Source organism: Pteropus medius, unplaced genomic scaffold, assembly GCF_902729225.1.
Source record: "Pteropus medius unplaced genomic scaffold, Ma_sr-lr_union100, whole genome shotgun sequence".
Lineage (NCBI taxonomy): Eukaryota > Metazoa > Chordata > Mammalia > Chiroptera > Pteropodidae > Pteropus > Pteropus medius.
In genome coordinates, this window is record NW_024342471.1 from 3,513,558 (window position 1) to 3,539,197 (window position 25,640).

The following is a 25,640-nucleotide window of genomic DNA, read 5'->3' on the forward strand; positions in this document are numbered from 1 at the left end:
TTAACAGGTGGCCCCTGAGGGGCAGAGGCTTGGACTAAATTTGTCCTGCAGCTGAACCCCTCTCAGGACTGTGCCACTAGACACCTACTTCACAAATCCATACTAATAAGAAGGGGAGACTTAGGAGCTTTGCTTCGTACATAGAAACAGACACAGAAAGGCAGCCAAAATGGGAAGACAAAGAAGCAGAAACCATACGAGAGAACAGAGATCCAGATATGATGAAGTCAAGTAATCTAACAGATGCAGAGTTCAAAACACTGGTTATAAAGATGCTCAAAGAACTTTTGGTTAAATTCAGTGAGAACTTTGACAAAGACATAAAAAACATAAAAATGGAAATGGAAATTATAAAAGGGAACCCATCTGAAATGAAGAACACATTATCTGAGATGAGAAGTATATTAAATGGAATAAACAAAGTGAATAAAGAAAAAGATCGAACGCCCTAAAAGACAGGAAACCCAAGGACATGCAAGCAGAATGGCAAGAGATAAGATGCCAAGACTATAAAAATAACTTAAGGAGCATATGGGACACTATTAAGGGTCCAAATATCCATCTGATCGGCGTAACTGAAGAAAATCAAGATGTTGAACAGCTATTTGAAGAAATAATTATGGAAAACTTCCCTAACCTGGTGAAGAAAATGGACATAAAACCCCAGGAAGCTCAGAGAATTCCAAAAATCAGGGATCCAAAGAGGCCCACACCAAGACACATCATAATTAAAATGCCAAAGGTTAAATACAAAGAAAGAATATTGAAAGCAGCAAGAGAAAAACAGATAGTTATTTATAAGGGAACACCCATAAGACTGGCGGCTGATTGATTTCTCAAAAGAAACTATGCAAGACAGAAGGGCTTGGCAAAAAATATTCGACAAGATGAAGACCTAGGATCTACAACCAAGAATACCTTATCCAGCAAAGCTATCATTTAGAGTTAAAGTACAGATAAAGAGCTTCCCGGACAAAAATAAGCTAAAGGAATTTATCACTGCCAAGCCAGTATTACAGGAAATGTTGGAGAGACTTCTCTAAGAAGAAAAAACACGTATCAAAAACGGGAATAAAGAACAGTAACAACTACATTCCTATCAATAAGTACCTTAAATGGAAAAGAACTAAGCGCTCCAACCAAAAGATAGAGTGGCTGAAAGGATAAAAAGACAAGACTCATACATATGAAAAGGAGGGGGATGGAAAAAGATATTGCTCTGATGGACCTAGAAGGTATTTAAGTCAGACAGAGAAAGATAAACACTATATGATTTCACTTATATGCGAAATCTAAGGAATAAAAAGAACAAACTCATTAAAAACAGACACAAATATAGTGGATAATTTAGTGATGGACAGAGGGGAGGGGGGTTTGGGGGGCTGGGAGAATGGGGTGAAGGGTTAAAGTACAAATTAGTAACTGATGGATGGTCATGAGAACGGGGAACATGGCATAGGGAATGCAGTTAGCAGTAATACATAGGCTAGGCGAAGGGTCAAGGAAGGAAGGGAGCAACTGGGGAGATCATTTTACAAACTATATAGATGTCTAACCAATGTACTGTATACTTGAAACTAATTAAAAGAAATAAATTTTAAAAAAGAAACTTCAAGCATAGAAATAGAACAGACTAGTATATGTATTCTGGGGGAAGTACATATACACATACCCACAAATTAGTACATATAAAACTGGCAGAATCTGAATAAGGTTATAGATTGTATCAATGCCAATTTTCTGGTTTTACTAGAGTTATACAACATGTATTACCATTAAGAGAAATAGGTGGAAAAGTAAGGATCTATTCGTATTATTTCTTGTAATTGTATGTGAATCTGCAATTATCCCAAAATAAAATATATTTTTTTTAATTATATAGGAGGATTTTGAAACTTATTACAAAACTACTTATTACAAAGCAATTAAGACAGTCTCACATAACAACAGGATACAGGTCAATGGAATATAATCGAGAGTCTAAAAATAAATCAATATATCTAGAGTCAACTGATTTTTGACAAGGGTACCAGGACCATTCAATGGGGAAAAGTAATCTCTTCAATAAATGGTGCTAAAACAACTGGATATCCACATGTGAAAGAATGAAGTGGAACCTCACAGCATGTGCAAAAATTAATTCAAAATGGATCAAGAACCAAAATATAAGAGCTAAACCTATAAAACTCTTAAAGAGAAAACACATATGTAAATCTTTATGACATGGATTAGGAAATGGTTTTTTAGCTAAGACACTTAAAACACAAGCAACCGAAAAAAAAATAAATTAGACTTTATCAAAATTAAAAATTTTTGTATGTCAAAGACATTTTCAAAATTGTTTTTCTGTGAAACACCCAACAAAATGAGAGGAAATTATTTGCAAATCATATGTCTGATAAGGGTCTACTATCCAAAACATAGAACTTTTATAACTCAACAGTAAAAAGAAAAATAATCTAATTTTTAAATAGGCAAAGGAATGGAGTAGACATTTCTCTAAAGAAGATATACAAATGCCCAACAGCTGCCCAACAAACACATGAAAAGATATTAGAAATCAATAGTCATTAGGGGAATGCAACTCAAAACCAGCTACACTCACCAGGGTGGCATGCATGCATAAATACACACATACACAAAACCACAGAAAATAAGTACTGGTGAGGATGTAGAGAAAATGGAACCCTCATACATTGCTGGTAGAAATGCGAACTGGTATAGATGCTGTGAAAAAGTTTGGCACTTCCTCAAAAAGTAAAACAGAGCTACCCTAAGTCCCAGCAATTCCACTCCTAAGTGGAATACACTCAAGAGACATACCCACATGTCCACATAAAAACTTGTACATGAATGTTCATAACAGCATTATTTATAATAGTCAAAAGGTAGTAACAATGCAAATGTCTGTCAACTGATGAATGAATAAATAAGACATGGTATATGCATACAATGGAATATTATTCAGCCATAAAAAAGAATAAAGTACGGATACATGACACAACATGTATGAATCTTGAAAACATTATGCTAAGTAAAAGCAGTCAGTCACAAAAGACCACTTACTTTCTCGTAACGTTTATATGCTATGTCTAGAATAGACAAATCTATAGACAGAAAGTAGATTGTGGTTGTCAGGGAACAGGAATTTAGAGGAATGGGAGTGACTGCTAATAGATATACATTTTCTCTTTGGCATAATGAAAATATTCTGGAATTAGATAGTGATGATGGCTGCACAGCTTTAGAAATATACTAAAAATCACAGAATTGTACACTTTAATATGGTGAATTTTATGGTATACAACATCAAGATTAGTGGACAGAATTCATAATGCAGGAAAAAAATCATATCGGGGAATTAGAATAAAAATAAGAATTTAAGAAAATACAAAAATTGTTAAAAAAAACTATATAGAAGTTTTTGGGTTTTTTTTTAATGAATGAGAATGGTTATCAAACTGCTATGGAATTTGGATTCCACCCAATAAATTTTAAAGTAATATAATGAATTTTTTTCAGTAACTATACTCTACGGCCATGCCACCCTGAACAAGCCCAATCTCGTCTGATCTCGGAAGCTAAGCAGGGTCAGGCCTGGTTAGTACTTGGATGGGAGGGAGGCCACCTAGGAAGACCAGGTGCTGTAGGCATTAAAAAAAAAAAGACTCTTGGTAACTCTATAACACACTAGAAATGACATTCTTTGCAACTAGGTAAATCCATTTTTTTCAATTTTATAATTCAACTTCATGTCAACTTAAAAGTACACAAGGAAGTAAGCTAAATTTTTAAATTATTTTGGAGGTGCTTTAAAAGTTTCAAAAAAAATTATTCTGGAGAAAAATTATACACACATGCACAAAGAGATATGTAAAGAATGTTAACTATAGCACTGTTTGTAACAGCACAAGCTAGAAAAATCTAAATGCCCATTAGCAGGAGAATAAATTGGAATTCCGTAATAAATATAGTTATCAACTAGAGCTACATTTATCAACACACATCTCAAAAGCATTTAAAAAACATGTTTTGGGGTAAAAAAAAGCATGTTTACTTTTTATAAAGTTTGAAAATATGACCTTGGTTTTTGGAAACAAGACTGTGTGTGTGCATATCTGTAGTAAAAGTAGAAAAATACATGCAAGGGATCATCATACTAGTTACCTCTGGGGTGAGAGTAAGGTGAACGGGATTAAGGAGGTATAACATGGGGACTTCAGTTGGTATCCATAATATTTTACATTATATAACTTATATTAATATTATTATGTAGTAATAATATTACTATAAAGGAAATTTATCAAAGTTAGGTTGTAGGTACAAAGATGTTTATCTTATTATTCTTTGTATCTCTTCCACAGGCCTGAAATATTTCATATCAAAAAGAAGTTAAAGTCAGCCCAGAGACTGAACCAGCACCAAACATATGATTGCTTTAAAGCAACCAGTTACTTGGTCAGGGTTGATCAGTATATCTAAACCAGTGGCCCAAATAACGTTCCAATTAAAAAACAGTAATGGCATGTATTAAAAGAGATGCATAAGACACGATATTTAAATATAAGTTATAGAAAGGCATAAAATGAATCTAATTCTGCAAATTTGCCTCAAGATCATCTTGCCAAACCTTCTGATAAAAATCTTTGTATACATAGCTTTGCAAGACGTCTCTAGTACATCAAAAACCAATGTAAAAGGGGAAAGTTAAGTGACAATTATAGCCAGTTTGGCCTTTTCATTCAGTTTTGAAAAAACCATCGACACTGGAAATGTGCTATTTGCAGAGAAATGCTTACAAACAGCTGAAAACCGCTATTATTTTATCACTTAGAAACAAAACACAAAAAAATTCTAAGAAGTAATTTTTAAAGTACAAATGCATGAATACCAAATACTAGGACAGGAAAGTTGTCTATTTCTATAGCATGAAGCAGAGTCAAATTCAATCTCTATTTTAATATACATTTGATCCCAAAATTAAATATTTTTTATTTATGTAAAAATCAAGCTTTTCCTTACGCATTAATTTAAAATACATTAAACAACATGTACCACATGTTAAACAGGAAAAAGATCATAATTTTCTATTTATAATGTGAATATCATTATAAATTATATTTAAAATGTTAAAGTTTTTATTAAACTACTTTTTACTCTATTTAAAAGCATCTTATCAAAAACAGAATACTTTTTTAAGATTACTTTTTAATTCCTAAGAGAGTCCATAGGAGTATACATTTTTGTGAAAGGATCTGCGAATCAAAAAATGTAGGAAACACTGGTCAAGACAGGTGACTTTTGTGTCTCTTAACAACACCTGAAAAAATTTCAGCCCCTAGTGCTTATCAGGCTTATTAATAAACAAATTAGAAAATTCTTTATTAGAATGTAAAAGGAAACCAAGAGGAATTAATTGGCAATTTCATTAGACTTAATAACTGTACAATATTAACGTCAAAATCTAAAAGAATAAATTCGCCACGGCAAATTCAGCCACAACTAAAATGAACTTCCATAAGTGAAAGATAGAATTCTAGATGAGTAAATATGTAAATAAATAACTAGAGTTGAAGTTCATTCAAAATTTAACTTGAAAAAACTTGAGAAAACTTAAAGAATTAAAAGTTGAAAGGATAAAATCAAACCACGGCCTCAAGTGCTAAAAGAAAAGCTGTTAAATGGATATGATATCAATAAAATGAGAAGAAAGAAAAAAGCAAGACAAATATAAGAAAGCCACTCCAAGGGGAAAAAAAAAAGAAGTCAGGCAATAACAAAGGGCTAGTTTGAAAGTATAGGGAGAAAAAGAAAAATAGAAGGAAGAAAGTAACAAAATGAAGGATTAGATCAATATATAATATATGGATGGGAGTCACTTTTGCCATAACGCATTTAGGAAATCACAGAAAATTACAGAGTATAAGTGGGAAACAAGTTTTATAATAGGTTAGTGGTCAATAAATTTCCAGATAAAATCATTTTGAAAAGTACAACTACAGTTTCATTTCAGTTTTAGAAACAAGATTGTGTGAAAGAGAAAAACCAATGATTTCTGTTCAACCACAGTTCCAGGTAATACTTCTATATTTAATATTCAAGGTAATGACAACCTACAAATTTATTAAATCAGTTGATCATATTTAGTAAAATCTGTTTTGATCATAAACATACTCCACTGTTCTCTTACATACTTCTCTGTCTTCTACACTGTAGTAAACAAAAAAAATTTTTTGTCTATCTTGGGAACTTTTCACAGAGGCAAAGTTTAAATGTTAGATACCTGCTTTCAAACATATAACTTACGCAATTATAGTAAGACATTCATGCTCAATTTTTCTTTTCACTAAATAACCATATTTTTACCTTTTCAAATAAGTAAACTCTATCTTCCAGGAATCAGCCAAAAACTTTAAATGTCTATTACACATTTTATATAAAGTTAAGTTTTCATCCAATATAGCATAATTTCACACAATATAAGCACATATTTGGTTGTTTCCTCCATAATCCTATTTCCATTATAAAATAAGAGGATGAATAACTGCTATTCAGTGACTTGGCTCTACTAGACCTGAAACTCAACACAGGCTGTCCTCACTGCAGTAACCTGAAAGTCAACCTAATCCATTCCACATAGTAGGTCCATCACAACTCCTTGTAATGACTGAGTAAATTCCTGATAAACTGGGAGACCATCATTTCATTACTTGATACAATATTTTCCAGACCATTCTCAATTTTCATCAACACTTACTGAGTATTCTCACCAAACGGCAGGTTCTAAGTATACACAGGGATGTCACTGTTCTCATGTGCCCAGCACTGGCCCCACTTTCTGGTAACATTACATGTGTTTTCCTTTCTCCTTGTTCTCCCTTTCACAGTCCATGCCATCTAATGGAGCTAGACCTCACACCCCACTCCAGATCAGGTACTCTACTCAGGTCTAATCTGTCAGAACATTCCCATGACCCTAGCCACAGTGATTGCTCCGATAAAGGACAAAGAACCAATGAGAATCTCATCCTTCCTTATTTGCTACAAGCTCCTAAGGAAGAGGCACTCTTTTCCAGTGGAGGATACTAAACCGGTTTGATTTAGCTTTTGGAGGCACCATATGAAGACAGCATGCTTGAGAGTGAGTCTAGTAAAGAGCAGAGCAAAGCTAAGAGATGGAGGGAAAGAGACAAACTGGTCCCCTGTACCCAGCTACACCTGAAGCCAAACAACATCCCTTTGATTTTCTGTCATGTGAACCAGTAAATATCTCCAATGTCTTTCTCTTAAGGTTGTCTGAATTGGGTGCCTGTCACCAAAAGAACTTTGATAGAAATCACATCTAATAGAACTTACAAACAGATTGACAATTAATGAGCCCTCAAATGTGAAAATGGCTAAACAGAGCTGAGGTACAGGGCAGTGAGAACAGTCTCATCCCCAGCTGGAAGTTGGCAAGCCTAGTGAAGCACGATCAAAGAAACAAGCTAAAACTAGTGCCTATTGTAATTTAGGGTTCAGATCACGCCCATCGAGATTGGATCACTGGGAGACTTGGTAGGAAAATGTCAGGAATTTAGACCATGTTATCAATTCCAAGAGGACAAGGCCCAACTCCTTGAGGTGGAATATAAAGACTTTCATAATCTGACCCTACATCTCTGTATGCTAGGAATTATTCTATATTGTAAAGGAAAGGAAATCTAATACTAACTGGCTTAAGAAAAATATGGACTGCGGTACCTCACAAAACTGAAAAGTAAAGTACAGCTTCAGGCAAGGCTTGATCCAGAGATTCGGAAAGTCATCAGGTCTCCTATTATCACCTTCCAGTCTCACACCCTTCCAATGTATCCCTCACAATTTATGCTCCAGCATCCATCTATGTTCAATTCCCTAAGGGTTGTGGTTTGAACTCCGTCCTTAAAAAAGATATGTTGAAGTTCTAACCACCAGGACCTGTGAATGTGACCTTACTTGGAAACAGAGTCTTTGCAGATGCACTCAAGATAAGGTCATAGTCACACATCTGATATGACTGGCATCCTTACAAGAGAAGAGAAGAGATATATAGGTAAAGTGTCATGTGAAATTGAAATGATGGCAGAAGAGACCAAAGTGATGCATTAACAAGCCAAGTAATGCCAAGGATTGCTGGCAACTCCAGAAACTAAGAGCAAAGCATGGAACGGATTCTCCCTTAAGTCTTCAGAGAGAGAGTATGGCCCTGCCAACACCTTGATTTCAGACTTCTAACCTCCGGAACTATGAGAGATTAAATTTCTGTTGTGGTAAGCCACCCAGTTTGTGGAACTTTGTTACAACAAACCTAGGAAACATACATAAGTATGACAGTCCATGTTTCTTTATCATTGCACAAGCTCTTTGCTCCTTCTAGAATGCCCTTCTCCCCTATTTATGATTCTCTATTCACACTAACCTTCCCAGATCTACCCAAATGTTCTCTTCTCTGTGATGCCTTCCACCAGAGCCCTCAAAAGGTTAGTCTCTTCTCCATATTAATCTAGCACCACATACTGCCTGTATTTTTATTAAGTTCTAATTGTGCATATAGATGTCTTATCCTCATTATTATGAGCTCTTCAATGGGAAAGCAAGGCTCGATTCTTACCCACCTTCATATCCTCAAGGCAGTGCACAGTACCGAACACATAATAATCATTCAGAAGCTATTTACAAATTAAATGCGTTGATAATTCATCTCAAAAGAAGATAATAGGTATGATTTCAGAGAATTGGCTATTGTAGATTATACAGAACTGAAAATGGGCCTTGGGATAGAATCCAGATAAGTAAAGAAAAAATGTGATGGCAGAGAGAAAGAAGAGTGCTGAAATTAGCAAATTTGGTTAGGAAAAAGGAATGTGTATAAGGCACTGGGAGCCTTCTGCTGACAGTCATTTTACAGGTAATAAAAGGAGTTTAAAAAAAGGTTTCTGAGAAAGATAGTGACACGTGTTTTCAGGGGATTATATGACAAACAATAGAATGGACTCTGGAGATACAAGAGACCAGTCAAGGTGCAACAGAGGCAGATCAGCAATGAGGTGAAGGACCAGGTACACTAGGATAGCAGAAGGAGAAATGCAAAGGCACAAATTTCTAAGACGACTTTACAGAAGAGAGAACAAACAGAAACAGCAAAGGATTACTCCTAAATTTTGACCTTTTGCTATCTAAAGTTGGATTTGCTACTGAAATAAGGAAGTACAAAGGAAAAGACTTTTTCAATGAGGATGAGAAGTTTAGACTTTCACATGGCAAATTATGAGGTGACAGTAAAACATCCCAATAAAGGTTCCCAACAAACAGCAGAAGGCAATGAAATTTAGGAGAAATAGGACAAAAGACTGAGATAGCAGTCAAATAGGCAAAAATGATTTTTTTAAGTCATAAAAAATATTGCAAAATTTCATTTCTTCATTCAACAAATATTTATTGAGCACTATGTCCCAGGCACTATTTTAGGCTATTCTAGGCTCTGGGACTATAACAGTGAGCAAGACAGATAAAAATCCCTGCCCTCATGGAGCTTATGTTCTAGAGAAAACAGACAAGCCTAAAATTGACTCATGAACACAAATTTAGGCCTTCAGGTTAATAGTGGTTTGTAGTTACTATAAGAAAAAAATTTCTTTTACCTTTTTCTTTTTTCAAATTTTATTTTCCATGAATTTTCATTTCACTAGTTAGAAAGGTATTTTTATGTCCTCAGACTGGCAGTTAGACAGGTTCAGGTGAATTAATATTTCTTTTTTTTTTATGCTAGCTTTCTTGTAACAACTCTATCTTTCCTCTTGTTTCTCCAAAAAAAAAAAAAAAAGTGTTTCTCAAAGGAATTAGGGCAGTCCTTCCAAAGAATGTTCATAAAGGGTGACTAGATTCCGAAACAATGAGGCGCCAAATGGTACAATGGAAAGCATCGGTTTGGGAATCAGACAAAGCCTGAGTTCAAACCCAATTTTTCACAAGTTTTGTGACCTGGGCAAGTAATTCGAGATCTTCAAGGTTCAGTTTACCCATCTGTGAAATCAGAATACCTTCACTCTTAGGATTAAAAGGGGTAAGTTCTAAAAGGCACTTGACAATACACAGGAAAAAAATGGAGAAATGCTAGAAAAATGGTGGCAGCTATGGCTACAACCACTGTTACTAGTACTATACGTGCTGGGCATAAAACAGATGCTCAATAAATGCCTACTTCTTTTATTTTTCTTCTACATCATAGGTAACTATAAGGCTCCAATTCACTAGGCTATTCTATTCTATTTTCCCAAAAGTTTTATGTAGCAGGAACTTAAAAGAATTAAGTGCATATTAAATTCATAAATGGCCTTGCTATCTTTATTCTCTAATTTGACGGGATGGATTTATCCTCCAAAGAAAATTTTTGATGGTGATGACATAAGTAGAAAAAAAGATCACTGAATTATGAAATTTACATAAAAATGAATGAAAAGGGTATTGCTTTAGAAATCACCCACCAAAGATTCCATAGTTGTTTTTATTACAATGGCACTATTAACCTTATCTTCTGTAATTACACATTTAGCAGTATCTTTCATTTGGAAAATAGTTAAGTGATTTTCTAACTACAACCACACAATAATCCAAATTTTATATAACACCCTGAGTTGTCTGAAGATTAAATGGTACGATGTATATGAAAATGCTTGACCAGATCCCTGGCATATAGTATGCACTCAGTGGTAACTTTAGTGAAATTTACTCCTCTTACTATCCTATGTTACTTTCAATTATTGAAAAAGAACTTATAAAAGCAATTATAGGACAGGATTTGTGGAACTAAATGGCTTTAAAAAAAACAGAGACTTGATGCCAATCCAAACCAGAAAGGTATTCATTTTAACGTCTCTTAGTTTAAAAACAAGTAAGTTTATAAGTTAAATCAAGATACCTATGACTATAATCAAAATCAACATTTCATTCTTCCCCTAAAAAAAAATCTTTCAACTAAAAATTTAAAGTTTTTTTTTAAAAGGCCAGGAACATAGTTCCTCTTACTTTCACTTTTAAAATGCAAATTCCAGAAGTCCACAAAATATAATGGAATTATCAGGACCAAAGTCAAAGTCATAACTGTTTGCCCAGGAAAGGGCACACTGACTCCAGCTCAAACCGGCTCAAATGGAATGTCCACAATAACCAGAGAAGCCCTTCACTCACAGGTGACATCATATGGGACGAGTATCAGGACTGCCTGTTTCCCATAACAAGAGGCTCTTCTCCAGTCCTTTGGACTATGGACACTCAGACCTGCTCTCTCCCTGACAATCTCCCTCCTCCTATGTAGATGATACCAATGTTTATACCTGTCCTTCCAGGTGGGTACCCTGAAAGCACCCCAGTCTCAGTGTGTGCAAAATTAAACATCTCAGATCTATTCCTCCTGTGCCCCGTGTCTGTTAATGACATCACTATTCTCTCAATCACCCAAGTCAGGATCTAGTTTTCTTTCTCTCACCATTTGCCTCTCTTCCTGAGAGCAAACCAGTTTCAAAGAAAGATCTGTCATTTACCTCACAATACCACCTAGCATCAATCCCTGCCTCCACTCCTATATTCTATCTCGAGTTCCTGTTAGAGCTATCTTGACCCATGCCAACAGTTCCAACCTAGCTGCCCATCATCTCATGCTTAAAGCAAGTCCACCTACTCTGAACATTATAAACTGATGTTGCTATTCATGTCCCTCTCTACTCTATGGACCCCCACTGCCTACCACAGCACCCCAGATTTTCAGAACTTAAAGAACACACCTCTGATCCAACCATCCATTCACTTTATTAGAAGCTCCTCAAAATCAAAACGCTCTGGCCTCACTTTCAAGGCCATTCCTGCTCTGGAATGGTAAAATTAGCTCTGGTTCCAACCTAAAAGTTTGTAATGTCGTCAAAACAAGGGATGAACTATGCCATTCCACTGCTCATAGGCTAAAAGTCAAGATTCTCAACCCAAGGATCCACATGGCCTGGCCCCTGCCTATCTCTCCAGCCATGCCTGCCATGTTCCCCTTTGCTCATTCTGCTCCAGCCACCTAGTCTTCTATTCAGCCTGCCAAAATCCCTTTCATCCCCAAGCCTCTGAACAAACTGGCCCTTTAGTACCCCAATCTTCATGTAGGCAATACCATCTCACCCCTCAGATCTCAACTCAAAGTCACTTATTAAGGCATTAACTTTACCATTCCGAACTAAGTCAAGTTCTCTGCTCTTTGTTTCCAGGGCCTTAAGCAAAATCATGATAAACTGATTACTGGATGTTTTATTACCCAAGCTGGAACGTAAGTTCCACCAGAGCAAGACCATGTCTGCCTTTAACGCAAAGAGTCCTCAACAATGCTATATTAAATCAGTTCATAAATCAGAACACCCTAAGTAAGTTATAAGGCTAGCCCTACTACACATTTGTCATGAAATCTCTTGGTTTCTTCATAACAATAAAGAGCTCATTTACTGAACCTTCTCTGAGTCCCCCTGAAGACTGGACAATACATGAGTCCACAATTCTACCACTCCAAACTTCTCTCTCACTTCTCTTTTTATATACCTTAGTATATAAAATACTTTACCTTCTGGTCTCCACAATTTTGTTTGCATTCTTCCTTCCATCTGGAATTCTTTTCCCAGCTGCACACTTCCAAAACCTACTTAGCTTCAAATGCTCAAATCCAGTGTCATCACCTCTTGAGAGTCTTCCTTATATCTCCCAGCTAGTCACAACCACTCCTCCCCTAAATTCCCACAGGTTCTTCATTGCCTCATTCAGGTCACAGATCAAATGTCACTTCAAATGAGAGGCTTTTCCCAAAGTTACCCACTAGTCATTTTCTATCAGACTATCCTGTTTAATTTTCTTGACAGCATTTACCATTATCTGAAATTATCTTGTTCATTTCTTCCACTTACTTACTTGTTAACTGCCTGTGTCCCCACTAGAATGTAAGATCCATGACAGCAAGGACTCCATCTATCTTGTTCTCCATTATTTCCCCACTCCTCCACATGTGACATCAAAAGTGTTCAGTAAATTATCTACCAAAGGCACGAATGACTCTGTAGCCTTTATGACTAGGGTTATTTGTGTATGTATCTTTCTCTTGCTATATTCCAAACTCCTCGTGGACTAGGCTAAAGTCTGGCTAATCTGTTCATGTGTATTATCTGGAAAGCCTTGCATAACTGAAGCAAATAACAAATAACTACTAATTAATTAATGAGGGATCTCTCCAAGAGGTACTGCCTTGAACCAGGCCAACTCAGAACTCCATATTCCTTGGAAACCAGGGCAAACAAGAACCTCTTTCTATGCCCTCTCCACCACAGACCCTGTTCCAATCTACCGCCTCCAGCGAGCTTCAAAGGGCTGGTTTCTCCACTTTCCTTTAGCCAACAGCCACTGATTCTTCTATTTCTAATATCTCACAATCCTATCCTTTCCTTTCTATCTTCGGCCAACAAATCACTTCCAGGGCCCTATTCCTTCAGAGCACCCCTCATCTCCAATCAGTCGGGAACTCATGAGGCCCTAGGGAACAAGGGGATGTTAAAACGAAGTGTTTAAATAAGACTGGCTCTCTTTCACCTTTTCTTTTATAACTCGTTTATCCAAAAGAGGCTCAGTTTCTGAGACTGGCTTCGATACACTTTGGGACCCTACGCTTTCTTTCCATGTAGCCCGCCGCACCCTTCGTGGTACCCCACCCCTGCCTCGAACCTTTTCATCTTCCAGTACAGGAAGACCCCAAGCCAGAGACGATGGTCTCCCCGGAAGCAAATGGTCCTCAAACATCGAGAGGCCACCCTACCCTCCCCACTTACTGACCGGCATCTGCCTTTGGCCTGAAGCTGTGCGGAGCGCCCCTTAGCCTCAACCTCTGGCTAGGCTCGACCCTCCAATACCACCCTCCACTCACCTGAAGCGGCCCCCGCAGTGCTGGCATTGCTCGCCCACCCAGCCCGAGGGGCAGACGCACTGGCCAGTGCCAGGATTGCAGCGGCCGCCGTTGACACAGGGCCGATCACACTCCTTGGCTTCAGCTGCGGCTGAGCCCGACACCGCCGCCGCTACAGCCGCGGCCTCGGCAGCCCAGGGCAGCAGCAGCAGCAGAGGCGGGAGAAGCAGTAGTCGCGCGAGGCGCAGCCCGGCCCCCAGTCCCGGCCTCCCTGCCCCAGTTGCGTCCCAGTCCCGGAGTCGCCCGCCGTTTTTGCCCGTGGGCGCTGTTGACGCTGCTGTCCTCCTCCTCAGCCTCGCCTCAGTCGCCGCCGCCGCCGCCACCATCTTCCCGGGGCTGAGACTGCGCTCCGCGAACACATACACACACACCGCACGGCCGGCTCCTCTTCGCCTGGCCGTGCGGGGCGGGGCTGTGCGGACGGTGGCTCGGGCGGTCAATCCTGGGGGCGGGGCCAAAGTTGCGCGGCAGGCGGGGCAGACGCGTGCGTGCGTGCGTAGGTGGGGCGCGCAGGCCGCTGGCGTCCAACACGTGCACCCTTGGAAGCTAGTTTCTGAGTCCTAAGTCTGCGGTTCTCTGAGAGCTTCGGCCTTTGTACCGAGGCATCCTAGTGGGCTAGTTTTTTCGCTTCGCTCGGCTCGGCGGCGATGGGTTAGGAGGCCTGAGCGCTGTCTTCCCGTTGGCTGCCTAGGCTAGCTACGTCTGCCGTGTTGAGCGCTGCCCTTCCGGAGACCATGGTGTTGGTTATTGCTCTGCCCTAACTGCTGGGTAAAAAGAGCCTAGGAGACTGCGTTCTGGCGTGGCACTAGGCGTGGTACTGTAGAAAGAGTGCTGCATTCGAGCGTCTGCTTTCTCTGTAAAATAAGGATAACGAAATAACACGTGTGTTAAGAACCTAGCGCATAGGCTATGCTCAATAAATGCTTAATTGAATGAAGACACACAGTGCCTGGCTTCCCTTGATTCAGGCTGATCCAGGAGCAAACCAGGCCTCGCCCCCTCCCGCCCCAGCTATAATTCTGTGAAGAAATTTTGGGGTTATCTTATTCCTCACTATTTGCCCTCCATCTCTGAAGCCAGGGCAGCATAAAATTGGGAACTGGATCACCCTTAGCCCATATATGCCTACCCCTAGAGCTCTTCTTGTCAGGTAGTTTGTTACTTCGGTGGTCCCCCAATGAAGCATGCCTCCTGAGAGTATAACCTGAGAGTATAACCTAATGTCCTCAACCCTGGAATCTGGACTGGACCTATGACTCAGTTTCAGCAATAGAAGAAGGGGGAAGAAGTGACGATGTGCCAGTTCCAGATCTGAGCTTTATGAACACCTGGCAATCTTGATTTTGAGCTCTTGATAATCCTGAGTTGCTCCCCATCTTCCACCTTGCTGTAGAGAGACCACATGCGGAGATAACATGGAGGAAAAATAGTGACTCAGTTCTCACCAAGAACTGAAGCCCAGGCACATGAACCTAGTGAACCCATCCCAGCTGAGGGACCAGTCATTGAGGGAAGAAGCCAACTAGGTGATTCCAGCCAGCTGGACTGTTCTTCATTCCTACTGTGCCTTATCCAAAATCCTGAGAAATGATAAAGTGGCTGCTGTTTTAAGCCTCTTAAGTTTTAGAAGGGTGTGTTACTCAGCAATAGATAACAAGAGCATTGTCTGACATGAGCTTTGTGTGTGAGGAATAGTCCTATGGCAGCTACCTCAGTTTGGGCAACTTGCGGTCCCTTGGAAGAAAGAAAACCTGTAATAAACGGTAGATCCTCTCAGCTTTACCTTAGAGCACAGAATTCTAAGATTCTAGGATATACTCCTAGACTCATACCCAAGTCCTGACCTTCCTCACTCTGCAACCCCTTCAAGCCTGGTGAAGCTGACCTGCACAACAGACTCACCCCCAGCTCTCTACCCACCCATCTCCCCTATTTCTATGTGAAACATATTGGTTGGCCTGGGCCCTACCACTGGCATTCTGGATTGCAGTTTGTTTTTGCTGCAGTGTCCTACATGGGACTGTACAGGATAAGAGAGGTAAATGGAAAACGTGGCCCTACCCCTTGGCAAAGCCCCAGTCAGATGAGGGAGGCTGACATAGAGCCATGACCTGCCTTCAGCAGGCACTGCTTCCCATACTCCTCTATGCCAGAAGTGGAACCAAACTTTGCCTTCACTCCCCACAGCGAAACTGAACCCAGGCTGTGAAGTTTCACATGATTTTACAAACACTCAGAGATAACAGAAAATAGTTTGCATCCACAGAGCTGCCCTACAACCTTACTGCAGCAAACATTCTCCTTCTTACTTCCTTAATCTACTCCCTTCTCTGGTCTTTTTCTTAAGCCTTTAAACGTGCTCAAATTATTCTGTCTTTAAGAAAAACAAAATTTTACCTTGACCTGTGAAGGAAAGTATTGCTATTTTCTTTCTTCTTTATTTGTTGTTGTCAAAGAGTCCCCTATACCAGTGGTCCCCAACATTTTTGACAGCAGGCCCAGTGCTCCTCTGAGAATCTAATGCTTGGTGATCTGAGGTGGAGCTGAAGCGGTAATACTAGCACTCGCTTGGTTCAACCCGGTTCCTAACAGGCCACAGACCGGTACTGGTTCGCAGCCCGAGGATTGGGGACCCCTACCCTACACTTTCTACTCTGGATAGTGTATTAAAGATGGCTATAAATTCTTTTATGCTCTTTCCATGGAGAGATGGAGACTAATCCCACCCCACACTTACTCCTTGAATCTGGGCTGGCCTTAGTGTTTGCTTAACCATACGGCAGATGTGTGTGTGTTGGAAGTTCTGAGTCTAGGTTATACAAAGTTTTGCAGCTTTCTCCTGAGTGCGTTGGAACATTTGCTGTGGGGGAAATCCAGCTACCAGAAAAGAAGTCCAGTTACTCTGAGACTGCCATACTATGGGGAAGCCAATCTCTAGCTGTTCCAGCACCCCAACCATTTGAGTCTTCCCAATTGAGGCCCCAGACACTTGTGAAGCAGAGATGTATCATCTCTGCTGAATCCACTCCAAATTGCAGAAACATGAACAAGATAAATAAGTGTACTTATTTAAGCCACTAAGTTTTGGGGCAACAATAGATTACCAGAATAGTCTGTAACTTGCTTCCTCCAAGAACAAGTCTTTTGAAGTACACTTGATTAAGATTTACGAATGGCTGCATAATTTATATATATAATGTACAACTGGTCATCTATGTTATAATACACAGTGGGTTCTGATATTATTGTCCAGTTGCTCCTCATGGAACAGGTCACTGCAGCTTTAGAAGCATTTCTATTGGACTCCTTATGCTTTACAAAGGTTCTTTGGCTATTCTACCTGAAATTCCATACCACCTTTTTCTCCACTAGTCCTTATCAAGGCGGCCACTTCCAGGTCCCAGAAACATTAATGCCAATGGCAAAAAAACCTCTAGCCTTTGATCTGGAACTGCTCTAAGTCCAGACTCTAAATAAGAGCCTCGACCAACTGCATAGCCAAGGAGGTTTGCATCCACTAAGATGGTCTGAAAGTGCCTCTGCCAGCTTTTGTTTATTTGTTTGTTTTTAACTCCAGAAAAACATTCTGTGTGCCACTTTTGCTCTCTCTGATTTCTTTCTTTCTTTTTTTATTTGTTTTTTTTCTTTCTTTCTAATTCCATGCCAGCATTTTTTTATATCTTTCTTTGCATTGTCTCCAGGTCATGAACATGGATGAATTTTATAACCTTTGGGTTTTACTCACACAGTGTCTTAGGTCAGTTTCCCTAGATGCAGAGCCTGACAGAGAATTTGAGTGCATAATTTATTGGGAGAGTGCTCTTGGGAAAAAGGCAATGAAGGAATCAAGATAGAGCAGGGAAGGGAGCTGAGCAAGGATGAAGCCTTATCTGGACTCAAGCTTCAGTCTGATCCTATTGAGAGCCATGGATCATGATTGTAGCATAGAGTTGATGTCATTTTGAGGCAAGAGGGCCAGCATTTGTACATATAGCTAATTTCGCAGCCAACATTCACAGCAGTCAGAAGGATCCAGGAAAGGATTCAGAGGGGTACCAGTAGTTTACTGCATGCGACAAATATTTATTGAGCAATAAATAACAAAAATGAATGAGGCCCTGGTAAGATCTATCTAATCAGCTGTCTAATCTTCTCTAAGCATTAACAGACCTCACTCTGCACTATTTGAAACATCAATATATTTGAGTATGTCAAAGTTCTTCTTGTATATTTAGTGGGATGAAGCAATTCACTGATTATAGATGTGAGGATCTCATCTAATAAGTAAGGTACTACATTGCCTTTGAAAAAGGCTTATCTCAAAAGTTTGAAACGCAACTGGGAAAGTTCTAGATAGGAGTGAAGCTCCATTGGGTAGCAGCACCCATGTGAGGGATAGGCCAACTTACAAAACATAAGATCCTGATAGTCCTTGGCAGGCTCTACAGGAAAGTGTTTAGGGATCCCTGACCTGGGAGTACAGGGTTAGTCCCCTAGCTATTGGCAGAGCTCCTGGTGGCCTCCACAGACAAATGCCACAAAAACAAGAAGTGATGTTTCTATCAGCTTAAGAGATAAGACCCAGCCTTGGGAAGATATTACCAATATAAAGGCAGAGCACTTGAAATTTCTACTGGATGAGTTAGACACATGCTCCCTCCCCGAAATTTCTATAGTAGAGAACTTAAAGTTTTTTCCTGAATATAAATAAGACATTATGAAAATAATAATAGTTTTAAAGACAGCTGGCCTTGCTAAAGACAGCCATGAAAAACTTCAAATTAGAGGTTCCCAAACTAAAGCCATTCTTTTTGATAAAAATTTTCTCGGAATTATAGGTCACAACCTGTATTAGTTTCCTGTGACTTCTATAACAGATTACCACAAACTCAGTGGCATAAAACAACAGAAATATATTCTCTTTCAGTTCTGGAGCCTAGAAGCCTGAAATCAGGGTATTTGCAGCACTGCATCCCTCTGGAGACTCTAGGGGAGAATCCTTACTTGTCTGTTCCAGCTTCTAGTGGCTGTTGTCATTCTTTGGCCTCCTAGGCTTGTGGCCACATCACTGCGATCTCTGCCTTTGTCATCACATCGCCTTCTCCTCTGTGTGTGCTTTCTCCTGTTTATCTCTGGTAAGGACACTTGTCTTTGGATGTAGGGCCCACCTGCATAATCGAGCACGATCTGCTTATCTCAAGATCCTTAATTAATTACATCTACAAAGGCCCCTTTTCCAAATATGGTAACATTCACAGGTTCTGGGAATTAGATATGAATATATCTTTTCAGGAGCCACTACTCAGCCCACTACAGAACCCTACACAGGAAATCAACTCATTCAATCCATTCATTCATGCAACTAATATTTATTGAGTGGCTATTGTATATCAGAGATTGATCGAGGCTCTGGGGAGGCAGCAGTGAAAAACAGTTTGAAAACCTCTACTATTCCTTTCATCTATTAGGATAGCTACTATCAAAAAAGAAAGAAAGAAAAGAAAAGAAACAAACAAAACAGAAAATAACAAATGGCAAGAACATTGAGAAATTGGAACCATTGTACACTCATAGTGGGAATGAAAAATGGTACAGCCATTATGGGAAACAGTTTGGAAGCTCCTCAAAACATTAAAAATAGATTTATTATATGATCAAACTATACTACTTGTGGGTATGCATATCCAAAATAATTGAAAACAGGATCTTAAAGTGATATTTGTACATCCATGTTCACTGTAGTATTATTCACAATAGTGGAAGTAAACCAGATGTCCATCGACAGGTGAATGGATAAACAAAATGTGATGTATAAATACAATGAATTATTATTCAGACTTAACAAGGAAAGTAATTCTGACACATGCTACAACAATGGATGAACCTTGAAAACCTTATGTTAAGTAAAAAAGTCGGTCACAAAAAGGTAAATACTATATGATTCTACTTATATAAGGTATCTAGAGTAGTCAAATTCATAGAAACAGAAAGTAGAATGGTCATGCCAAGGGCTGGGGGGAGGAGAAAATGGGCAGTGGTTGTTTAGTGGGTACAGAGGTTCAGTTTGCAAAATGAAAAGTTCTGGAGATCTGTTGTACGGCATGAATATACTTAACACTACTAAACTGTACACTTAAAAATGTTTAAGATGCTAAATTTAATGTTATTTTTTACCACAATTAAACATTTTTAAAAACTATGTTAAAAAGTCTTTATCCTCACAGAACAATTAAGCAGACTTTTAAAAACCCTCTGATGAAGTATAACATACATACAGAAAAGTGAAGCAATCATACATATATAGTTCAATGAATTTTCAAAGTAAAATTGAAAATTTTACACAGTGATATCACTAGGATCAGCATCAAGAAATAGAACATTATAGGGCCCCTCTCTGCCCCTCTCAGTCACTGCCTCCACAGGGAACCTCTCTCTTGACTTCTTACTCTATGGTTTCATTTTGGCATTTTTTTACTTTACATAAATAGAATGCTACAGTATGGACTTCTGTGTTTGGCTTCTTTTACTTAGCATTATGTTTCTGAGATTCATCCATATCATTATATATAGTTGGTCATTTATTTTTATTTCTATATTCCATTGTATAAATACATATACTATTTATCTATCTCACTACTGATGGATAGTTAGACAGTTTTCAGTTAGAAACTAGTATGAATAATGATGCTATGAACAGTCTAAGAATCTAGCACAGGTCTCCCGGTGAACATAAGTATGCATTTCTGTTGGTATATACCAGAGGTATGCTGATAAATGTTTAACAACCAGCTCACTAGAGGGGATAAAGGCCCCCATGTGTAGCATTTTTTATTTCCATGCTGGAAATACTCCCACCACGACCTATTTCAAGCTACCAACATGATGTCAATGAATGTAAAATTGGGAAGAAATGCACAGAATCTGCTATCATAAGCCAGTGGGAACCAACTCCAGCACTATGTGTGCCTGGGAGGTCTACCAAGAAACAGATGCCAAAACAGAATTAGACATGCAAGAGACTTATTAGGGGAAATGTCTATGAAAGATAAAAGAGAAGAAAGCAGGAAAAGACAGAGAGAAGATTTAGACTGGAATAAAAATCTGACAGCTGTGAAGGAAAGAAGGCAGGAAGAATTGGTTAAGGAGGGTCTCGGAGTACAGCGCAACTCCAAGGAAGGCTTATTATCCAAGCAGACAGAAGTTTTAGATCCAAAGTTGTCAGTTGGAGTAGCCCTGCATCTTGCAGGAATGGGCTTACATTAGCACAGACATGGTAGTGGAGCCAGAGGGACAGCAACTGGGCTGCCAGTTGCTGCTACAGCAGGAGACCCAAGCAATGAATTTTCATGGCCACTATACCTGGCAATATTCCTTTGCACCGCCTCCCTGGAGATGAATGAGATGGCTTCTCAATTAGTGTTCTTTCTAAAATCTTACCTTTCACAAGTTAGGTGCATAGCCCTGGCTTGGCTGACTTGTTTGGAAGTTGGACTGGCCACTTTAAACTGAATAAGCCCTGGTTTCTAGGGTAATTCACTGGAAAAGAAAGAGGGATTCAAGAGGAAAACTGGATTTCCTCCTAATAAGGACAGGTAAGTGTTTTAATTCTTCATTAAAGAAATAGGAGTTAATCATATCCTCAACCGATGATTGATACATTACTGATTACATAAGAAAAGGATAGAAAAAATAGAGTAAGTTGGTTTGAAATAGAAGTTGGAAAAGCCCTTATGATCTAAATTACTGTTAGGTATTGAACTAAAAGCGATGTGGTGCTTTTTAAAAAATGCCCACAAATTCCTTGATATGCCCTTTAAAAGTTGGAGTTGAAGTCCCCTTCCTAGAAGTCCAGACTTAGTGATTCACTTCTGACAAATGATGTGATGGGATTATGCTATGTGACCCTCTGTGACCAGGTCATACAAAAGAGAGCCTCTCTCTCTCTGTCTAGTTGCACCATCTCTATTTCTAGTGCTTGCCCAAGGCCCTGATACAGACTGCTGCCAGTGTTGTGATCAAGGCTTCTAATGCCTATACAGATGTCCCCATCTCTTGTTGCTGCTGAGCCACTGGCACCAACTTCCATCACCTGAGAAGTCACTGGCTGCAACACAGCTTCCTTTACCACAAAGTGGTTCTAGCATTCATTTATACTGTGATTATGGCAGGAACCCCAAAGTGGAGGAGGGCAGCAGGTAACCCTGCATGTGGAATCAGCTGACTAAATGCCTGGCCTGTAACTAGAGGTGTGGCCCAGATTGCAGTGTTTACCAAGTCAAACAAGCTGAAGCCAGATCAGCATATTGAAAATGGCTCAAGGCACAGGGAAAATTTAGCTATGAACCCCAGTAAGTCAGGGCCAAGGGCATTAATTATGGACAAGGTTCAAAGAGGACAGAAAGAAAGCAAACCTGCAGGAAGTCCATGAGCCAGAGTCCTAGGCTTGGGGCAGCTTTGAAGTCTGTGCCTATTGCCAGTGGTTTGGCCCCTCCACCCTCAGGAATGGCTTGAAGCCATCAAGCCCCTTCTCTTTTATGCATTTCAAGAGAGGCTATAGCTTTATTTTTATTTTTTTCTGTGGAAAGTTCCCACAGAGTTGCCAGGGCTCAGACTCTGTTTCATGCTGACAAGGAAGCCTGAACAATTTTATATTAGTTTAGTATCCCCAGAAGAAAGCCCTGAGGCAAAGATTCAAGGTTAATGCGGTCTTAATCTGAAGAAGCAGGTAGAGGGGTGGGGAAGTGAGACAAGGAGGGGAAGAGAAGTCAGTACAAGGTACATTATCAAGCCGGTTACTGGTGTGAGCAATTGGAGCTTAATTCCACAGGGGAAACTCAGAGAAATGGTGTGGGACATATGCCTCAGAAGGCAAGAGCTAGAGTATTTGGGGTACTTAAACACCAACTCCAGACAGCCATTGTTGAGAGCTACCTAAGAGAGGGAGTGTTAATTACTGTGGGGACCAACACAGAGATGCAGATAGTGATTGCCCAGTCTTTTGTTGACTGGTCATTAGGTGGCCCCTTCTGTGAACTGTGCATTCCGTAGCCTCTGCCCATTTTTCTAGTGTGTTATCTTTTTCTTATTGATTTGTAGGAGTTACTTATATATTCAGGTACTAATCTTTTCTACATTATATGCGTGTCAAGTATTTTCCAGATTGTAGTTCATCTTTTCACTTCATTTATGGTATACTTCAATAAATAGTTCATATTTTAAATGTAGGTAAATTTAATACTCTTTTCTTTATAGTCTGTGTCTTTTGTGTCTTGTTTAAGAAATTCATTCCTCTTTCCAATCTGCTATCTGCGGTGGAACTGCAGCCAAGATGCAGATTTTCGTGAAAACCCTTATAGGGAAGACTATCATTCTCGTGGTTGAAGCTTCAGTTACAACAGAAAATGTAAAGGCCAAGATCCAGGATAAGGAAGGAATTCCTTCTGATCAGCAGATTGACCTTTGCTGGCAAGCAACTGGAAGATGGGCGTACCTTGTCTGACTACAACATTCAAAAGGAGTCCACTCTTCATGTTGCGTTGAGACTTCATGGTGGTGCTAAGATAAGGAAGAAGTCTTATACCACTCCCAAGAAGAATAAGCAAAAGAGAAAGAAGGTTAAGCTGGCTGTTCTGAAATACTGTAAGGTGGATGAGAATGGCAAAATCAGTCGTCTTCGCCGGGAGTGCCCTTCAGATGAATGTGGTGATGGAGTTTTTATGGCTAGCCGCTTTGACAGACATTATTGTGGCAAATGTTGTCTGACCTATTGCTTCAATAAACCGGAAGACAAATCATTTTATATGGGTTAATAAAAGACATGAACTACAAAAAAAGAAAAAGAAATTCTTTCCTGTCTTGAGGTAACAAAGATGATTATTTACTAGGCATTCTTGCTTTGTACAGACAGTCTTTAATCCACTTAGAAATCGTTTATATGATGATGCAGTACAGGAACTCAATATTTGTTTTATCATGGAAAATGTCAAACATGCACAAAAATAGAATAGTACAATAAACTCATCACTCAGCTTCAATAATTATTAACCGATTTTGGTTGACCATTGCTGTATAAGAAATTACCCCAATTTCACAAATTAAAACAATAATAAACATTTGTTATCTCACGCAGTTTCTGTGGATCAGTATTTCAGGAGTGACTTAACTGAATGGTTCTGGCTTAAGCTCTGTCATGAGGCTGCAGTAAACTTGTCAAGCTGGACTATAATCATCTGAAGCCTTAAGTGGGGCTAAAGGATCTGTTCCAAGGTGACTCTCACCTACGGCTGGTAAGGTGTTGACATGAGACATCTGTTTCTTGCCACATGGACCTTTCCATAGAGCTGCTGGAGTAGCCTCATAGCATAGTGGCTGGCTTCCCTCAGAATGAATGATCCAAAAAAGAGTAAGGTGGAAGTTGCAATGACTTTTATAATATAGTCTTGGAAGTCACATAGGATCACTTCCACCACGTTGTATTCATTAGAAATGAGAGCCCAAGTCCGGCCCACACTCAAGGAGAAGGAAATTAGGTTCCACCTTTTGAAGAGAGGAATGTCAAAGTTAATGAACATTCTTAAAATCAGTACACAACTTGTGGTCAATCTTGTTTCATCTATGCCTTCATCCACTCTTCTTACCAACTGGATTATTTTGAAGGAAAATCCAGGCATCGTATCATTTCATATATAAGTACCTCAGTATGAATTTATAAAAAATACTCTCTCAGGGAATGCCATAACTACTATACCATTAGCACATGAAAAGTTATCAATATAACAATAATTTCTTAAAATCCTGTCAGCATTCAAACTTCCTGATTCTCTCTGTCTCTCTGTCTCTGTCTCTGTCTCTGTCTCTGTCTCTGTCTCTGTCTCTCTCTCTCTCTCTTTGTGTGTGCATGTCTCAGACACTTCTATGCATAACTCCAGATCCTCTCACCTATCTCTAAATTCAGCCATTGCTGCCTACATCAGTTCTGCACAGGCTCCAGCTAGCTTCACACAGATGTACCCTGGCACCTCCTTGGGGCTCTTCTTTAATGCTGCAGTGTGGATACTGTGGAAATCTGCTTGGCACCCAAGCATGCAGAACCCAGAAGTGCGATGGACTGAACTCTCTTTGAGGCAAACTTTGACCAATAGGGAATGAGAACCAATGGACAACTGCTTGCCCTTTCATCCCCAGATCAACAGTCCTAAGACACAGTTTGTGCAGCTTCTGAGAAGGTCTGTAGCATTAAACAATCATCCTTGCCTTTAGGCTCTCTGAGCAGCAACATGGTCAGCAAGAAAAATCATCTTACCAAGGGCAACAAAAAAGGAGCCAAGAAGAAAATGGTTGACCCATTTTCTAAGAAAGGTAGGATGTGAAAGCACCAGCTATATTCAATATAAGAAATATTGGGAAAACACTAGTCATGAGAACTCAAGGAACCAAAATCACATCTGATGGTCTCAAGGGTCGTGTGTTTGAAGTGAGCCTAGCTGATCAGCAGAATGATGAGATTGCAGTTAGAAAATTCAAGCGAATTACTGAGGATGTTCAGGGCAAAAACTGCCTGGCTAATTTCCATGGCATGAATCTTACCCGTGACAAAATGTGCTCCATGGTCAAAAACTGGCAGACCATGATTGAAGCTCATGTT

At 39.4% G+C, this 25,640-nt stretch overlaps 1 protein-coding gene and 2 pseudogenes across 2 annotated transcripts in view; 2 read left to right on the forward strand and 1 right to left on the reverse strand.

The window, feature by feature from the left end:
- ATRN (attractin) overlaps positions 1-14,322 on the reverse strand; it is a 144,538-nt gene extending 130,216 nt beyond the window's left edge. Inside the window, exon 1 of the mRNA XM_039863851.1 lies at positions 13,958-14,322. Coding sequence (XP_039719785.1) covers positions 13,958-14,322 — 365 coding nt within the window. The remainder of the gene's footprint in view (positions 1-13,957) is intronic.
- Positions 3,531-3,653, forward strand: LOC120604169 (uncharacterized; annotated as a pseudogene).
- An 8,985-nt stretch (positions 14,323-23,307) lies between the features above and the next one.
- Positions 23,308-23,930, forward strand: LOC120603454 (ubiquitin-40S ribosomal protein S27a-like; annotated as a pseudogene). The gene has a single exon (XR_005653020.1). The product of XR_005653020.1 is annotated as a ubiquitin-40S ribosomal protein S27a-like (transcript).
- The last annotated feature ends 1,710 nt before the right edge of the window (positions 23,931-25,640 follow it).